At 40.8% G+C, this 18,491-nt stretch overlaps 2 protein-coding genes across 3 annotated transcripts; both read right to left on the minus strand.

Moving 5' to 3' along the window:
- Window positions 1-5,196: 5,196 nt before the first annotated feature.
- LOC144643003 (uncharacterized) lies at window positions 5,197-9,818 on the minus strand. Its single transcript, XM_078502120.1, has 2 exons — window positions 9,620-9,818; window positions 5,197-7,481 (listed from the first exon to the last, which is right to left on the minus strand). Exons 1-2 carry the CDS (start codon window positions 9,729-9,731, stop codon window positions 6,652-6,654), a joined length of 942 nt encoding a protein of 313 aa, XP_078358246.1. The 5' UTR covers window positions 9,732-9,818; the 3' UTR covers window positions 5,197-6,651.
- A 2,881-nt stretch (window positions 9,819-12,699) lies between these two features.
- Window positions 12,700-18,314, minus strand: LOC144643001 (5-methyltetrahydropteroyltriglutamate--homocysteine methyltransferase-like). 2 transcript variants are annotated; one of them, XM_078502119.1, is made up of 4 exons: window positions 17,575-18,314; window positions 15,940-16,080; window positions 14,640-14,786; window positions 12,700-13,613 (listed from the first exon to the last, which is right to left on the minus strand). In XM_078502119.1, the coding sequence occupies exons 1-4, from the start codon at window positions 18,142-18,144 to the stop codon at window positions 13,413-13,415; spliced, it is 1,059 nt and encodes a 352-aa protein (XP_078358245.1). In that variant the 5' UTR covers window positions 18,145-18,314; the 3' UTR covers window positions 12,700-13,412. The 2 variants fall into 2 exon arrangements, with proteins under 2 accessions (XP_078358245.1, XP_078358244.1); XM_078502118.1 differs by lacking the exon at window positions 17,575-18,314 and adding an exon at window positions 16,651-17,539.
- Between the last annotated feature and the right edge of the window lie 177 nt (window positions 18,315-18,491).

Below are 18,491 nucleotides of genomic sequence, written 5' to 3' on the forward strand. Positions count from 1 at the left end.
GATTTTCAACATTATAGTTTGAAAAAGCAAACCCGGCTACTGGCGACCACTTTGCTATTTCAAAATTGCCACCTGACCGTCGTTTCTATAGCGACTCGCGAATTCCGATGCAAACTATCAAAAGCCTTTTTGAAATGAATAAAATTCGGGTGCAGAGCCCCTGCCATTCCATACATTGCTCTATTATGTTCCTTAGAGTGAAAATCTGTTCGGTGCAGGACCTTCCTAAACTTCCCTTCCTGTTTCCAGATATATGCTGCTGACACTTTGCCATACATCTTTTACCCCTGTTTCTTCCCCTTGAACGTTCATTATTGGCAGAAGCTCGAACCTATTCTGAAATCTTCGACTGAACTTTCTTTGGGTTTCTGGATCTTTTAGCTTATCCGGAATATAGTTTTCTCCTTACGCACTCTTTAGCGACTTTTCTTAGTTTTAAACGCATTCTACCGCCTACCAACATGTCTTCAAAATATCCGCACCCCTAAATACCCTGGTGTCGAGGCGAGAGGTTCTCCATCTGCTGTTACCGTAAATAATCTAATAAACGCCCACTCTCAAATATCTAATAAACGCCTCTTCTGACGTGTTAAGTTTGTATTAGACGTCCCTCTCTAATAAACGCCCCGTGTCTAATAGACGCCTCCTAAGAATCACTTCGAAAGCCAAGGAAACGCCACATTAAGTAAAATCATGTAATTTATCTAGTTTTTGCTTGAGATCGAAGAGGCCAACGATGCCAACATGGTTGACTCCTATGACGATAAAGACATTGATATCGAACTATGACCAACTATGAACGACGTCTCTAGGCTTTGCATTTGCGCAGATTAGATAAGTCTCCCATTCGCACTCTGTTTTCTATCGTATTCCGCGAGCAAACTACGCATCTTTTTTGTTTTGTTGACGTTGTTACAGTAAAATTGTAATAAACTCCTCTCTCTAATAAACGCCTCATATCTATTTAACGCCCCCCTCAGGAGCCCTAAAATCTAATAGACGCCCCGAACGTTTATTAGATCATTTACGGTAGTTGTAATGTGATCTATCTGATTTTTGGTCCGTTTTTGTCTGGAAATGTCCATGTGGTCCTATCAATCTCTCTATGCAAGCCGTTTAAACCACAGAAGTCTGCAAAAAGTTTACCATTCTCATTCATTTCTCCAGACATGTGTCCAGAGCCCTGTTTTCCCATGTGGTCTTCTCTTCCAACTTAAGCATTTAGGTTTCCTGTCACCAGCAGTACGTCATGCTTTAGTCCAGTCCCTGAACTCTTTCTTTCGCGCGCCCTTTCTAGGGGTTGAACCCAGGCGCGAGAAGAGAGAGTCCAAGATAACTTGCAGGTGCATGCTCAGAACGAGCCAATCAGAAACGAGGAGTATGGCGTTACTTTCGTAGGACGCGCACGCTAGGGTTAGAATTGCTCGCTCAAATGACGAATTCAACTACGCGACCAAGCGTGCGACTTAAATGCAAGAAGAAACTGCGCTAAATTGCGTCCAAAGCATATTCAATGAACAGGTACAAATTACCAGGAATAGTTTACGGATAGTGACTAGTGTTTCTGGCCGCTAGCTTTTAGCAGATACGACAACCTAGGCTTTTTTTAAGTTATTATGGTGTTTCTGTTTAGTACACGGTCGCGTAGTTGAACTCATTATCTGTGCGCGTGCGTTTTCAAAAGTGCTGCCAAATATGCTTTTCCCCCCGATTTGGGGGGAAAACGGCGCATGCTTTTTCTTTCAAGTTATCCTGGACTCTCTCTTCTCGCGCCTGGGTTCAACCCCTATATTGGGTGCGCGGAAGAGAGAGTCCAGGGACTGGACTAGTTATGCTTTGGTGTTGCAGCCACCTTTACTGTAACTGTTCGTAGAAATTGAGCTTTCAACCTCATCTGCTGCATTTGAGGGTAAATAGCATTGCATAACTGTGAGTTGCTGTACTTGGAATAGAATCTAGCACAGATAAACAATTCTCTCGCTCAACGGGTTCCATTCCATGAGTGCCTTTGCAGAAAATCAATTTAACATGAGAGCCACGCCAGCTTGGTATTGTCAATCTTTTCGATCCGAATATATAAAAGTTGTCCCATCAGCTAGTACCAAACTGCCACTTCCCATCCATCTGATTTCGCTAATCTGTTTTATTTTGTTTCATTTTCTTGGCCCCCTGCACAGCTTTTCCACATTCATACATCGTGCTTACGTTCCATCAACCAATTCTGGTAAATAGAATTAAGCCCTAGAAGAGAGAGTTTCGGCTCACAGACTGCCTGGCGTTTTTGGTTAGCAAGCGTCATGCTACCATCCATGGAATGGTCCTCCCTCTGGCGACCCACCGTATCCCAATGCAAGGGTCTGTTTCGGTTTTCGTAGACACAAATCGATTCTGAGGGTATTGGCTAGCCCCCTGCAGACTTGCCATAACCCCTTGCCTTGTTTCAGGGTTCCTACCAGGCCTTCACAACGGTCGGGACCTAAGTCCCACTGTGCCTCACCCCAACAGGGCATTCCCCTACTCTACTGTTGCCAACCTCCTACGAACGAGGACGTTAGGGGTAGGTCGATAATGGAAGATTGATTTATCAAGTAATCCGCGAGACCGTTTAATATGAATTAAGATTTGGTCCGAGTACCAGAGGCAACCTCCCAGCTCCATCACGCAGGGTGATTCGAAAGCGTGGTGATGATACTGGATTGCCACTTCTAAGGGATAAACACTTTTTTTAATTTTAAAATCAAAGGAAAGTGAACACACCAACTTCCAAGATGTGGAAGAGCTCTTTTTAAACCTTATCTGAGTTGTTGTATCATCAGTGTATTCGTCCAGAAACTGTTGGAGGAAGAAACGTACTAAATAACTGCATTCTTGCTGGTGATTGGAGATAATGGCAAAGTGAAGGATTGAATTTTTAGGAAACTGACAAGTCACGGCAGTAGGATACACGGTCAAATCCTTGAAATCCACAATAAAGAGACATCATCATCTCAACAACACGGTGTTATGACATCAATAGTGCGAGACAATTAATGTAATGACTACATCCATTGATTGCGATGCATTCCTAGTTGGACAAGGTTGTTCCAGGTTTTTTTAATCTTTTGTCAGGTCGTATTTTTTCAGTTATACTGTTATGGTTTTGAAATGAAGTAGGCTTGTAAGAGCGGTTTTCACCTGAGTGTCGAAAATAATTCGCATTTGCTTTCGTTTTGCAATACAGTCAATCCCTCTAAGACGGCACAGTCGGGACCAGCTCCATCTGTCCGTCTCAGAGAGGTGTCTGTCAAATAGGGAGTTAAGCTTCAGTAAAATGACTGAAAAACGGCAGGGACGGAACCAACATAAGGTGTCCGTCTTATATATGTGTTTGTTTAGAGAGAGTTGTCTGTACTTCGCCTGGTGATTGGTTTAAGAAACTCGCGCCACTGCTTCATCCAATCAGAAGTAAAGGCAAAGCCAATCGTGACTCGCTCGCACACGTTTTTCCGCGCTTTCCGACGTGTACGTGTATTTACCTTGAGTCTTGATTGGCTCATTTGATTGTATGTGTCCTTTACGATTGGCCAGAGTGATAACTTTGGTTTTGGTTTTACGACACTCAAGTTGGGTGCAATACTTTTACCAAAGAAAAATACAAACAAGCGAAACTGTACTGTTTGCATGCAGCTGTTGTATAATCGTACTGTCGTGTTAGAGCTTGTTTATAATGGAGAAAAGTTGTCCCTGGTAAGAGGGTTACCCTCCATACCGAGCTATACAGGGCGAGAGAACTTTTCAGAAATTTCTTTATAAATATCTAGGAACCTTTTTATTAGAAATCTCAAAGTTGGTCCGGGGACGGGAAGACCCTCGGTGGAGGGTCATTCGCTTTGAAGGTAGGGTGACCCTGAGGGGGAGCCAACATTTTTTCCACATGAATGCTTTGGCTTTTTTTATTCATTGACAACTTTGGATATACAGAGCATGCGGGAAAGCGGGAGGGCCTTTTTTCACATCAAAGCGGTAAAAGATTACTCAGGGCCGGAGAGGACAACCCTCCGACCAGGGGCGGCTTTTCTTATGAACAAGTGGGTGTAAATGCATTCTTTTCGGAAACTGGAGGGTAAACTTTCAAAGGATACAGAATGTTGAGCGCACTGGTATTGCTCTGGTCACTTGAGCAAAGATTTACGAGGTAAACATTGTGCCACTCGTACACAAATAAAGTGAACAATCGTGAAGGCCGTTAGGGTGGCAAGGTGGAAACTAAAATTTTTGTACATGTAATACAAGATTCGCACTCAGACAATCGAGATTTTGGGAAGAAAATATAAAAAGTATCCGATCCAAATATAAACTGGAACAGATTTGTAACACAAATTTCCTTCTGAAGTTTCTCCCCAATAGAAGCCGTCACCAAAAATTTGCTTATCTGAACTTAAAGTTGAGCAAAGAATCACGAATCCAGGGCTCTTTTTCGAAATTCTTTTTAACCAAATTTACAGCTAAGTTTGCCTCGAGAAACCTTCAAAGAGTTGCATGTCAACCTTTCTCCCATAAAAAACTCCTGTGCCTAGATTCTATAAACAACTGGAAAGGGCCTTCGTTTTAATTCTTTCTTCCTCGCTGGGTAATTGGACCTAACCCCAAAAAGCCTTAATGGTATAAAACGTTACCCTGCAGTAACAAACGAACAGACAAATAACACATTTTTTTGTTATCATTCTCTAGGTCTATCAAAGTTTATTGAGTTTAAACGATATCTGTACATAAGGACGAAAAATGGCTTGCAAATTTAATTTGTGTTATACATTCATATTCATTTACGTAAATTGTATACAGTGGAACCCCGTTAATACGGCCACCAACGGGCCATGGAAATTTGGCCGTATTAACGGGGGTGGCCGTATTAACGGGGTAGGGTCAAATTTTATGAGTGGTCTACTTCAAGTGACGTCTTGACAGATACACATCACAATTGTACTTCTAAACAACTGTTCTTTAATAAACATCACGACTGCAAATATACAGTACTATCATTAAAAACTAATGAAGATTAAATCAGCACATTTACAATTCATGCATGGAAAAATGAACATTATTGGATTGAAAAAAGGAAACGTGAACAAGCTAGGCTATCTCAAAATAAAGGTCTCGACTTTTCTAACTTATAATACTGTACATGAGTAACATCAATTGACTTTCATGTTCACGATATTGAAAAAAATCAGTGAGTTTCGTTTTTATTCTCTTTTTACTACACGCACAATGACTTAATCGCTTTGTTATTTAGCTAAGCTGATGTTACTGTTTGTAAGTTTATTTCTTTTTCAGTGATCAGTTTTTATACCTAATCGTACCTTTTTGGTACGCTTTGGCGGCATATCAGGCGAGTTTGGTCGAGCCATGGTTCGTATTTTGGCGAGACGCAGTCGAGCCAAAATACCCATGGCGAGACCAAACGAGCCTGATATGCCGCCGAAGCGTACCAAAAAGGTACTATTAGGTATTTACCGTACCCAAATTCAGCCAAAAATCCGGTGATATTATTCGATCTGTTGAAGCCATGCTTGCAAGACACGTAGTACAAAATGTGTTGACCTGCTTGTATTGATACTTTTTTGGTCTTCAACACTTTTATCAAGTCCTCTTCTTACATTTTTTTACTCGTTTGTTTGGAGTTTCATTCCCTAAATTTTCAAAATCCAAATTTAGCGAAAAATTTGGAAACTCCGACTCCATTGTTTCAGTGTGAATGTTTCAGTACTCGTCGGCAAACATCGCGCAATAGGCCTTATTCGTATTCTCGGTATTGGACTAGAACTAGCTTGCAATGGAGGCTAATGCGGGTAATCTTTTCAAATGCAAATGGCATAAAGCTGTTTTTAATGATATTCCCCCGCATGAGCCTCCATTGCAAGCTAGTTCCAGTCCAATACCGAGAATACGAATATGGTCTATTGGCGAGCGCGCTCAAGTTTAGTTTTGGCGAGAAAGTTTTTCTCATTTTAGTCATTTTACGACCGGTAAACACCAGCTAATTAAAAATACTAGTTTCTGTTTTATTGGTAAAACCTCTTTTCAATTCATCGTACAGAAACACTACTTTAATTCAAAGTGACCGTGATATGGTGGCATATCAGGTCAGTGACTTGATATCGTAGGATATCAGGACAGTAGATCGCGCTTCGGATTGGCTACTTGCGAATTTGGGTACGGTAAACCACAAAACAGTTAATTAAATGACAAGTTACAGATGGTTTGAATAAAAGAGTGTCATTCAATTTTGTTTCCCGAGTACTGTATTTGTTTTGTTTGGTCAATTATTAAGGGCTATATTTGGTTCGAGTGGCCGTATTAACAGGGTAAAATTATAAAGGATTGTACAGGTTGGGTTTTCAGAATGTGGCCGTTGGCCGTATTAACGGGGTGGCCGCATTAACGGGGTTTTATTATAAGAAAATGTAAGGGCATTTTGCCGGGACAAACAAAAGTGGCCGTAATAACGAGGTGGCCGTATTACCGAGGTGGCCGTAAGGCGGGGTTCCACTGTACTTCTTTGTCTTGCCAAAGAAATCCCTCATAACTATCTATCTCCTGTAAATTTTGCACAAAGCAACGTCTTATTATAAAAAGATTCCTTCGGGAAATATCCCGAGGGCCTTGAAATGTTCACGGGTAAAGTCCCGAGGGACTCATACACGATTGGTATCCATGTCCCGTTGTCCATTGGCACGCACCATGTTGTTTTGCACACATGTTATGTTTTGCTGCACAATCTCTTCTTGGCTCTATGAAGTTACGCAGCTGCCAGCCACACCCTGAATGTTTGAAGGACTGCATCATTTTACAGTGATATCCAAAGCAGACATTGATGGGGCAGTCGCAGTTTTCCGCGTACTTTCCATGAAGACCGTGCACTTCCTCACCAGATAAGTCGTGCCACTTCTCATACCAACAGCCACGCGAAGGCAGGATTAGATCATTGTCCATGATTTTACCAGAAAGCATGTAAGCAACGCCTGGCTCGAGATCCTGCCCATGGTGACTCGAGAAATAAATTTTTGCAAACACACGAGATGGATTGGCAGCATCGATAAAAGTTCCTCTGGTTTTCCTCACTTTGTCTTCACCTTTAAAGACTTTCTTGATCAAGACATCGTAGTACATCATTCCTTTGTCCCGGTGCTTTCCTCCCATAGCGCGATATTGGAGGTTTCCACCGGGAGGTGGAACGCCACGTATCCCCACACTTCGCTTGTGTCGGCCTAAGAGCGAACCGAGGAGTGAACCATCTTCTGATTCGGGTGGCGTATCACTTGGTTTCTGAAAGTTTTGAGGTGAAGAGCTCTTCATGACTACCAGCTTAGTTGGGTCCTCTGTTAGAGACGTCTCAGTTGTTGGAGCAGTGGTAAAAACGTCATTCAGCAATCCCTTTGCCGCTTCAGTTGTGGGTGGATCGTCGTCCTGTTTTATTTTACCCAGAATTTTGACTCGAACAACTGTAAAGAAAGATATGACAGCAATGGTAAGAAAATTTCTAACAGACCTTCATTATAACCACAAATAACTATGGAGTCCAACTCGGCTATACTTAGAATAAGAAAGAAAGAAAATTTGTCTGATTATTTAAACTATTCTCTGATAACCATCTCTATGGTAGTAAGCAGTCATTAACATTCAATCTGTTGCTCTTTAAACCAATCAGGAGCAGACAAAAGAAGTCGCGCCTCGCCGTACGCGCGTTTTCCCGCGCTCGGAACCAGTGCGTATGATTGGATTAGATAGTTATTAGCGTTTGCTGTCATTGGCTAGATGTGATCGCAATTTCTCTCTCAAGTGTCAAGTGTTTATCGATCCCCCTTTAGGCCTGAGAAATGTCTCTGCTACCACGTAAAGGTTTCGTTTTCCTTTATTGTTTCACGTACCTAAAGTAATAAAATAATCTATTTTCTATGCGCATTACCAAAAATACATGTACACACAAAATCAACAACATGGTTTTCTAAGCTAGAATGCTTATACTTCGAGCGGGATTGCCATGAGACGGAAAAGGAAGGATACCAGCGTTTCAGACAACGTTCATGGTGAGCAGAAAATAGAAACTTCCGATCAGGCTCCTTTTCGAGGTGACAGTTTATTTCACTCGGTCGTTTAAAAGTCCAAAAACACAAGCTGTTTTGGCGACATCCGTAGGCGTAGGATTGTCATTTGATTAGTGCTGTGGCCAGGCGACTTAGCATTTAATAGCGGATCCTGTGGTTCACAACTCATTTCCTGTTTTCAAGGATATGGTCAAAACACTAGTGTTGTAATTTTTATACTTGTTTTTTTGCTGTTATTTTTCTTAGCAATAGTGGGCGGAATTTCCTCTAATCTCGTTTATTTGGTGCTCGTTCCTGCTCAGTTGAGATCAATTCAAGCGCAACCCGCCTCTGTACGGAGGTGCGTGACATCTGCCTGCACTGGCTTTGCCCTCTTCGAAAAGGAGACTGCTTCGTCAATTTGAATCTTTGCCAAAAGTTCGTACATAGATACCTCCGGTAAACAAACGTATCTTGAACTTGACTGAAAAGGTAACTTAATCGTGTCAAAAATTGTACAATTCTAATCACAAAGGAAGTGTAAGCGATTAAAATCGATGTAAGCACAGAAACAAGGAAACATGGTGGACTTAATTTTTCCTGTTTTAGCGGGAATTGAAAAGAACCGTTTTCACAAATAGCCGAGGCGTGATGGAATGCATGGATTTTGCAAATAAAACATGTCCCAATTTATATCGTTTCAACTACTTTGGTTATGAAGAGAAGACGACGTGATATCGACTTCCGTAGGACCTTTCCAGAAAACCACTGACCCGAGACAAACTCTATTAGAAGCAAATCAATTTATTTATCATAAGTAATCTTACGACCGATTTTGCTTAGTTTTCAGATTTAACAAACACCGAAGTATGATTTGTTCGTATTCAGTGCAAGGCCCGGGGTGCAAGGCCGTTTCAAGGAAACTCGCGGTCTTTTTGATAAACCAACAGGAAAAATATGGTTAGTCTAGGTATCAGATTTTACAATAAGTTTACATTCGGCGTGAGCACTCTCATGCGAAATCGCGAATCCCTCTACTGACAAAAGGAAAGTTCTGCTTACAGGGTACTTCGGTTTCTTACATCACGAAAATGTCAAAAAGGGTGAAGAGTACAGGATGAAAACTGTAAAGTAATGCCCTCATGCTGAGCTAAAACTGCTTAAACGTGTTTCTATATAACTGAACAAAAACACATTGTTTGTCTTCTTATCCGTCTATTATTGTTAAGGAAAAAAGTTTTCTTTGTCTTAATCCGACTGGGATTAGTAATTCTCTAGCTAGCTAATGGCTGGGCGGTTGGGCGCATTACACGAAGGTACTGTTGTATAAACATCGTGCTTCGGACTCTTCAGGGGCTCTTCAATGATTAGTTACACGTTTCTTATGAATTTAGCATCTGAAGGCTGCTCGTCCTTCCGTTGTTTGTTAAAGAACCGGCTACGAAACTGTACAATTTACTACAACGCGTAAGGTTACACGCAAACACCAACATCTAAATGGTATCCGCATAACGGGGTACGATATACAGAATACACGTTATCAAATGAGGCCTCACCAAAATCCGCTTTACAGAAAGCTGTTTGCGGGTGTTCAGGAATCATTGCCGCTCCAGAACTCTGAGAGACCAGTGTCGCCACAAGTAAACCAGCTAGAATCGCGATATTCATCTTGAAGGTTATGCTGTAGTTCCACGTTTCGCAGTTATAACTTGTCTGTTAAATATTTCTGAGTCGGCGCCTTATATACACAAATCGCACAGGCGATTCCAGACCCGACTACGCACTTCCGGTCAGCATCCCGCGTGACTTGTTTACACTACACCATCATCTCACTGCGAGGTGAGTCCGACGCGGAAAACTACACTTGCAATATTTTTGTCGGAAATTGCCGGAGGGTTTTTAATGCCGTGCAATAAGTAAATTATAACCCTTACCCAATTTGGCGGTCCTAGGAAAACGCCTGAATAAAATGCCTCAGCGCTACAATTCTGATGCAAATCTTGTCATGTTTCCAGATGAAATGAATTTAAGCCAAGACAGGAAATATTGGTAGCCATTTGAAAGGCTTCAAAAATCATAATCTCTTAATGGAACATTATTCCTGAGATATATTTGTTTACATAGCTGTTTATAACATATTACGTGTTCCGCGAGTTCATGAGGTTATGCTTGGCAGCCACTTGTGCAGAAATTCAATAATTAGGCGCGGCTATTATTACGCAACCTCTTGGCCTCCTACGCAAATGTCCTTTTGGCCCATGGGCTCGTCACCAAAGACGATTGCGTGACTGGATCATTCAGCTCTAGCCATTTCCAGACTCTGAGCGCAGATACGCTCCTGCTTGAAGTTAAAATTTCTTTGGAAAGCCTGAACGTGTTGGCTAACCAAGAAACCTGTGCGTAGGAGTCTAGTCTATTTAGTTCTGCTACCATAAGTGGTCAAGTTCAAAATAAAAACATAGACTCAAACATTAATACATACAAGTTTCATCTTGCAAAACGCAGAAACAGAACCCTGTGAAAGAAGTCAAAGAACTTCCCAACAGCTTGAAATCTTGAATTTAAATGGTTCACGTACTGCCAATCTGCAGTATATTAAAAAGCACTACATGTAGGTACTACTCATAGGCTTTTACAAAATAGCCACACACTAGGGTTTCAACCACAAACTTTAAAGTTACAACCACAATTAGTCATGGTAGTCATGCAAAATAAATATCTTGTTAATCGAATTAACCTTGACATACGTGACCAACAATTGCAAATGACAAGACACGCGAGATGACAAGAGGGAGGAGGTGCAGAATAGGGAGGAGGGAGAAATGGCCAAAAAAATTAGGGAGGAGGGAGAAATTTCAGCTAAAAAATATATAGGGAGGAGGGAGAAATTTTGACTAAAAAAATAGGGAGGAGGGAGAAATTGGCGCAAAAAAGTAGGGAGGAGGGAAATTTACCCTTTTGTCCCTCCCCCCTCTGACAACCCACGAACGAACAAAACACGCTAATATTGTATTAACGCTTTCTTCCACTTATGGCCACAAAATTCCAAAAATGGCATATTCACTACCTACAAAGCATATTGACTAAGAACCATTCGAAACTCTTCCAAGTATTGACCTACCTCAAAAATGACCTATCCTAAAATAGCTGTTATTAAGTGAATTTCCGTTGATTACGTACACAACTGTAGCATGATAGGTAAATATGAACAGTATTGCAACTGGGTGTTCCTTTTGCGATATCAATATCAGGATTATTGAAAAACACTTTCCACTACAATTAAATTGATTATTGTTGTTTACATTTAAGTTAATCACGTACATGCCATCCACTGACTCCAGGCATTTGACAATTACATGTACTTCAGAAGCAGCGTAAGACAGTTCCGTCTTTTTAAAACGAATTCAGCGCTAGCTTCAGGTCTTTGAATATTGAGACTGGAACTGCCGGCGGAAGGAAGCAAGGTGGAGCGAGCTCGCTTGAATCAGTTTTTCGCTCGCCTACAAGCGGCCAAAAATTGAGAAATATGTGTCAACTGGTGTACAAGAGGTGGCTGTGACTTGAAAGTTGTTAAGTTCAAATACCTTGCTCTTCTTAACAGTGTTTTGTATTTAAAAGAAGTTTATGAAAAGTGCTCTTACGTCTCGGAGTGGAGGGAACTAAACCGTCAATCCAGAAACATCATATATTGATTTTGGTGAAATTGAAGGAGTGGAATGTCGTCAATATTCTTAAAATAATCTGAAATAAGACGAGGCCTTCCGAGAAACGAGTGGTACATCCTCGCCCAAGATTGGGTACCCGCCGGGTCTATAATTTCGAGATGTATCATTAGTCATTACTACACAAGAAGAAAGTGCTATCTTTCTCCCCCTTCCCCCTCAGTCTCCTTGTCTTTCTTTTCACTTGCTTCGCGCTACTCTCCAACTAACGCCTGCAACAGGCTAGATTACGGACGAAGAAACGTCTTGAAATTCAGCTAGTTTTTACGGAACACGAACTTCTTACTAATAATTATAATAATGGTAATAAATAAAAGTAATAATAATAATACTTGAAGTGCTCAAATTATACATGTTAATATGATCAAATGTGCATAACACGTTGAAAAATTGCTGCAAATTACGTTACAATATAGTAAAATACTTAAAATATGTACTCTTCTATCTTTTAACAAATTAAAAAGTATATAAAATAGAAAGCTTAAGTAAAGTAAGTAGATATGGGGAAAAATAAAATCTAATTAAAAGTTTTTCTTAAACGGTGGGTCTTTAACAATGATTAAAATCTATTAATAGAGAGATTAAGTATGACGTTTATTTTTCTCGCGAACGGCAAAAATTCATCTTCTGCCGTCTGCCGTTCGTACGCGGAAAGGGGTAGTTTTGTGTTTTTCGTGAATGTGTGATTTTTTCCCTAATTTTATGAGGGATTAATTTTTGAATTCGATAAAAAGGTAAAACAATGAAAGACAAGCTCGCGTTTGCCGTTTGCCGCATAACGTCGTATTGCTCCCGTTACGCAACTCTTGTGGTTAATTATTCCATAACTTCGGAGCAGCCGCCGAAAAAGAACGGTCTCCTTGTGTCTCTGTAGTCAAATATTTTGGCGGCTGCAGACGCAAACCTCTTGAACATTGAAGATAATATAAGTTACTAACTTTAATGCTAATCAGTTCACATATGTATTTTGGGGCAAGCCCATAAATTGCTTTAAAATGTAAATAAAATAACTTTAAAATCTACTCTAAATTTGCCCGGTAGCCAATGTAAAAAGTTCAAAACTAGCTTAATGTCAACATTTTGGGTAACGTTACTTCCGGAAATGTCCAGCATGTTAAAGTGAAGATAGCTTCTCAATTTTAAGTTGTTTTTAAGTAAACGGCTATTTATATCACTTTTATCCAATATTGGTTTGGAATATTACGCACCTACTCTTAATTAATTCACCGGCGTTCTAAAGAAAAGTCTTTTGAAAGTACGCCCTTTTCCGTTCAGCGTGTAAAAATAGCCGTCAGAAAAATACTTTTTTTCCCAAACCCAAAGGCGTACGCGTATATTACAGGAAAAAACAAACCATTCAACTCACGTTTAACAAAATTAGAGAATAATAATCTTGCCTAAATAGGGAAGCAGCACGCTAGTTAAACAAACAGTAAACGTTATAGTTTACCGTTTGCTGACATCACAAAATTATAGAGTAATAACATGGATCCAAGGAAATGATGGTCTCATATCCCCTGTTATAAAACTATACTGGAATTATATATTGCGCTATAACATCATTTTTGGAAAAAAAATAGATGTTGCATAACTACTGCAGTTTGATTTTATTTACAAACTCGCGAAGTTAAGGCAATGACTTTGCAGCGTGAACCATATTATGAAGTTTCTGCTTTGCAAGTTCAGTTGAAAGGAACCCTAATCCACAATCTGGAGCGACGACCAGGCGTTCGGCTGGTAGAACTGTTAAAACTTGTTTCAGACGGGTGCGAATCTCATCAACACTCTCCACACGGCTGCTGGCCACCTTCACAACACCAAGAACAACCTGAAGATGTGAAAACGATAAGTTAGTTTGTACAGTGTCTTGGATACTTTGATTTTGCTTAATATTGTTTTTGGACCAAAATAAACATGTTAAGCTAACATGAAGTCAGTCAGACAGTTGTGACAGCTGTCAGTCAGTTATCATTGAGTCAGTCAGTCAGACAGACAGTTATCAGTCAATCAGGTAATCAGCTGTCGGTCAGCTTATCAGACTAAATCAGTTGTGACAGTTGTCACCCAATTAGCTGTCATTCAGACAGTTATTAGTCAATCAGTCACACATTCAGACAGTCATCGGAGAGTTGTCAGTCAATAAGTTGTCATGATCAGTCAAGAAGACAATCAGTTGCTAGTCAGTCGTTCAAATGTGACAGTTTTCAGTCGACAGTCAGTCAGACAATTATCACATAGTCAGTCAATCACTCAGCTTGTAAGCCAGTCAGTTAGTTGTGACAGTTGTTGTTAGTCAATTTGCTGTCAGTCAGTTATTAGTCAGTCAGTCAGTCACTAACTCACTCACTCAGACAGTCGTCAGTAAGTTGTCAGTCAATCATTTTTCAGTCAGTCAGTCAGTAGTCAGTCAGTCAGTCAGTCAGTCAGACAATCAGTTGCCAGTCAGTCAGTCAATCAGTTGTGATAGTTTTCAGTCAGTCAGACAACTATCATATAGTCAATCATTCAGCTAGTTTGTTAAGTCAGTCAATCAGCTGTCAGTCAGTCAATCAGTCAGTTGTCAGTTACTCAGTTGTCAGTCAGTCAGAGTTGTGAAAATCGTCAGTAAATCAATCAGTTTTCAGTCTGCCAGTCATTTAAGCACACTTTGGTCATCATATCAGACAGCCAGTCAGTCAGTCAGTTAGTCTGTCTGTCTGTCTGTCTATCTGTCTGTCTGTCTGTCTGTCTGTCTGTCTGTCAGGTTGGCAGAACAGGTTGTTAACTAGTGATGTGGCTTATCAGGATCACATGTAATGCAGTAGGCATAGAAACTACAAGGTGGCTTGACGTGAAAGTTGTTAAGTTCAAATACCTTGCTCTTTTTAAAATGCTTAAATAATGACAAGTCGTTGTGTCTGTGAGCATCCTCAATGGAAATCTCGTCAAAACCTGCTGCATCCAGCTTATCAGCCAGTCTGAGATATGCATCCTTGTCAGCCTTCTTGTAGTCTTCTTGATCCTAGTTTGGAAAAACAAAAAAAGGTGAAAACATTACTGGTCAGGTCCTCTCCTAAATTTTCCTTTAGGGTTCCTCTAAATTGATAGCATCTGTTTGATCATTTACAAGATTAGAAAAAGGTGAAAAGAAAGCACTTAAAGATTACTTAAGCAGAACATCACTTTCATCTGCTGACTGGTTGCTGCTTATTAATATATAAAGGAGAAGCCACAAGCCAAGTAGCCCACACTGCCGGAGCTTATCCCGGTTTCCGTAGCACTAAGCGGCTAGGAATATTTCTACTCCCCCCTGAATGGGATGCTAGTCCATTGCAGGGTTCCCCCCCCCCAGCATTATGTCGCTGGTACCCATTTATACACCTGGGTGGAGAGAGGCACTATGAGAGTAAAGTGTCTTGCCCTATATGCAAGAACACAACACAAGTGACCCCGAGAGGGCTCGAACTCGGACCGCTCGATTCGGAGTCCAGCGCTCTTACCATTAGGCCACCACGCCTATATATGGCAATGGTTAAAAAATATCAACATGGACATGCTTGATAGGTATGCGGTGTGATTGTTATGAAGCCATTTAAGTTAGAGAAAGGTAAATACCATTTTTTCCTAATTTTAAAACATTTCAGTGTACTTTATAATTACGGGGGGACTCCGCCTGAAAGGGGTACCTTTTTCTGGCTTCAGGGATTTCACAAGTTTAGGTATATGAAATGGTAGGAAATTCTGTCATTGAGATATTTAAAAAAGGCCTCTTTAAATTGAATATTTCGAACAGACATAGCTTATGGCTGTATTGTCTTAATTTATTAATCGCTACATAAATAAAACTTTTTTGAGTGCCCCCCCCCCCCCGGCATTTTAATGAATCTAACAGAATATCTGTTAGACTTGCACCAAGCGTTGAAGGACTCTGAGAAAGTCTAAATAGCTGTTCAGTAATGGTTTTTGTCAGTTTAATAATATATTAAATTTATTATTCGCCAAATTTTCAAGATGCCTTAATATGGTCAAAAGGCCCTTGTTATCCATCATTCATACATAACAACACATTATAGGGGAAACTACTGCTACAACTCATTAAACTTAACGCCACTAATCATAATGGCTTAATTTACATCCAGACAGTATATTAGGTAAATTTTTTCATGGTAACTTACTAAATGGTTAGGATAGCCACAACACAAATGAACAGTCTTGACGACATCTGAAGCTGTAACTTCATCAAAACAAGTTGCGAGTTGATCAATTCCATACTCTAAAGCTTGCTCAGGATACCTCATCAAAACTGGTTCATCAACCTGTTACCAGGGCAGAATAATAAACAAAAAGAAAATGTGCTCACAGGTTCCAAATTTTACAGAATATAATGGATTGCAATTTATAGTTTATTGCCCCTGGTTTAGGGATTCCCACTTCTCCGTTCTTTCTTCCAGTTCCCACCACCTTGGGAATCCAACTTCCTCCCTCTTTTCTCCCACCTCTTCTAGAGTTATGCTCCTCCCCCCCCCTTCATCTGGGTTCCCACCCTATCCCCCCTCTGTACAAATTTGGCAATTGTGTTCCATAAATTATCCATACCTCCCCCACGGAAGGGATTTTTTCCAAAGATCCCCCATACATTTTCTTAAAGGTCTTGGCCTTTGATACCGCTCCCTCCCCCAGGAATTTCCAATCCCTTCTGTGGGGGGAGTATGAACATTTTCTGTAACCACATATTTAATAGGATCCTCCGTTTGTAATTCATAAATACTTTAGAGAGTGAACCATTCAAAAATAATTGTTAAATCGTTACGTATGGTATTTATTCGACCCCATATTACAGGATACTTGAACACCTTCTTTGCGGAGAGGACATGGGCGCTACTTACCTGAATATATTTACAACCTGCAGATACAAGAGCCTTGATTTCTTTGTTTATAATCTCTGTTAATACACAGCCTAAAGCCTTATCATCGTTGTAATATTGATCAGCGACTGTGTCAGCGATGGTCATGGGTCCGGGCAGAGTGATTTTCATAGGTTTCTCCGATAAATCCTGCGAAATCTTCCATTCCTTCCAAACCCACGGTTCAGTTTCCAGGGGTGACAGCTCTCCAACTATTCGAGGTACAAAAAACGTACCAGTTTCGACCTCGCGAATAGTTTTAGGGCATAAATTGTGAAAATCAAAACCCTTTAGCCTTCTACAAAAATAATGAATGTAGTTCTCGCGTCGAACTTCTCCATCGGTTATCACATCAAGGCCTACTTCGGTACAGAGTTCAATTATTTCTTCGATGGCTCTTTTAAACAACGCCTCCCTCTCAGACGCTGTAGAATTCTGCAGGAAGCGATTGTAGCCTTCGGCGAAGGTGCTTGAGTGCGCTGGCTGAAACCAGTCCGGAATGTTTAGGTACGAAGGCTTGGGGAAACAGCCGATGACGGTAGTTGGAAGCGGCATCTCTACGACCTCGCTTCTAGCCTCCTACAACTCGTGACTGAACTTGTCACGCAATCTTGACTTCCCGAAAAGCTACCGTATTCGACCCTCAAAAGTCTCAGAACAAAAAAATCTCGATAGAAAATTGTGGGTTTAGCGGACGTAAATCTAAACATCTTTTATTATAAAGATGGAACGTTTAAATACTCGATTATACGCCAACTTTTCTAGCGAATATTTTAAAATCCTAATGTTTTTGTGGTCATTCCATCATGCACGATTTAAAAAGCGTGACGCATCGCGTGAGTGTTGTGTGACAAATGAACAGGCACTGGACCTTGTCCGATCTCAAAATGAACTCCATTAATTTACCTGAATATATTTGCATCCTGCAGATATAAGAGCCTTGATTTCACTGTTGATTGTCTTTGACAAAACCCTGCCTAACGCTTTCTCGTCGTTGTAATACTGATCTTCAGTAGAGTTTATTATTGTCATGGGTCCTGGCAGAGTGATTTTCATGGGTAATGTCGACAAATCTTGTGAAGCTTTCCACTCTTTCCATACCCACGCTTCACCTTCTCTCGGTGTCACCTCGCCAACTATACGAGGAACGTCTGTTGTTACTGCCCCGTCACGGCAGATTTTCGAAAACAGATTGTGAAAATCAAAACCATTGAGCGCCCTGCAGAAGTGAAGAATATAAGATTCGCGCCGAATTTCGCCATCAGTTATTACATCAAGCCCACTTTCTTTTTGTAAATCAGCTATTTCTATGGTTGCTCTCTTTATCAGTTCCTCTGTTTCAGACGCCGAGGAATTTTCCAGAAAACGGTTATGTTGTTCAGTGAACGTCCCTGAGTGAGATGTCCGAAACCAGTCCGGGATGTGCAGATAAGAAGGCTTGGGGAAGCTGCCTATTACTGTGGTCGATAGTGGCATTTCTTTGGCATTGGTTCTTGTTCAACTTATCAATACGCTCGTCAGAAATTTTTGAAGAACACCTCTAACACAGGGACCACAAAAGCTCACAGGAGAAGGCTTTTAAAATTTGATATTCTACACGTGAACAGCAGTTAATATAAGTGAACAGTAACCTAGCTCGTCACGCAATCTTTTCTCCAACCGCGGGGGAGCGTGACAAGCCATGTTATGTAAGATTCGATGGGCGCGGCCCAAATTTTGGTAAGTTTGGTGCATATTTGGACATAGCCTGAAATCATGCCCTCCCTCCCTACTTATCACGCCTGATCGCAGGTTAATTTGGACACGAATTTATCACCCAAATT

Source organism: Oculina patagonica, chromosome 2 (assembly GCF_052425735.1).
Source record: "Oculina patagonica isolate OP01 chromosome 2, crgOcupat, whole genome shotgun sequence".
Classification (NCBI taxonomy): domain Eukaryota; kingdom Metazoa; phylum Cnidaria; class Anthozoa; order Scleractinia; family Oculinidae; genus Oculina; species Oculina patagonica.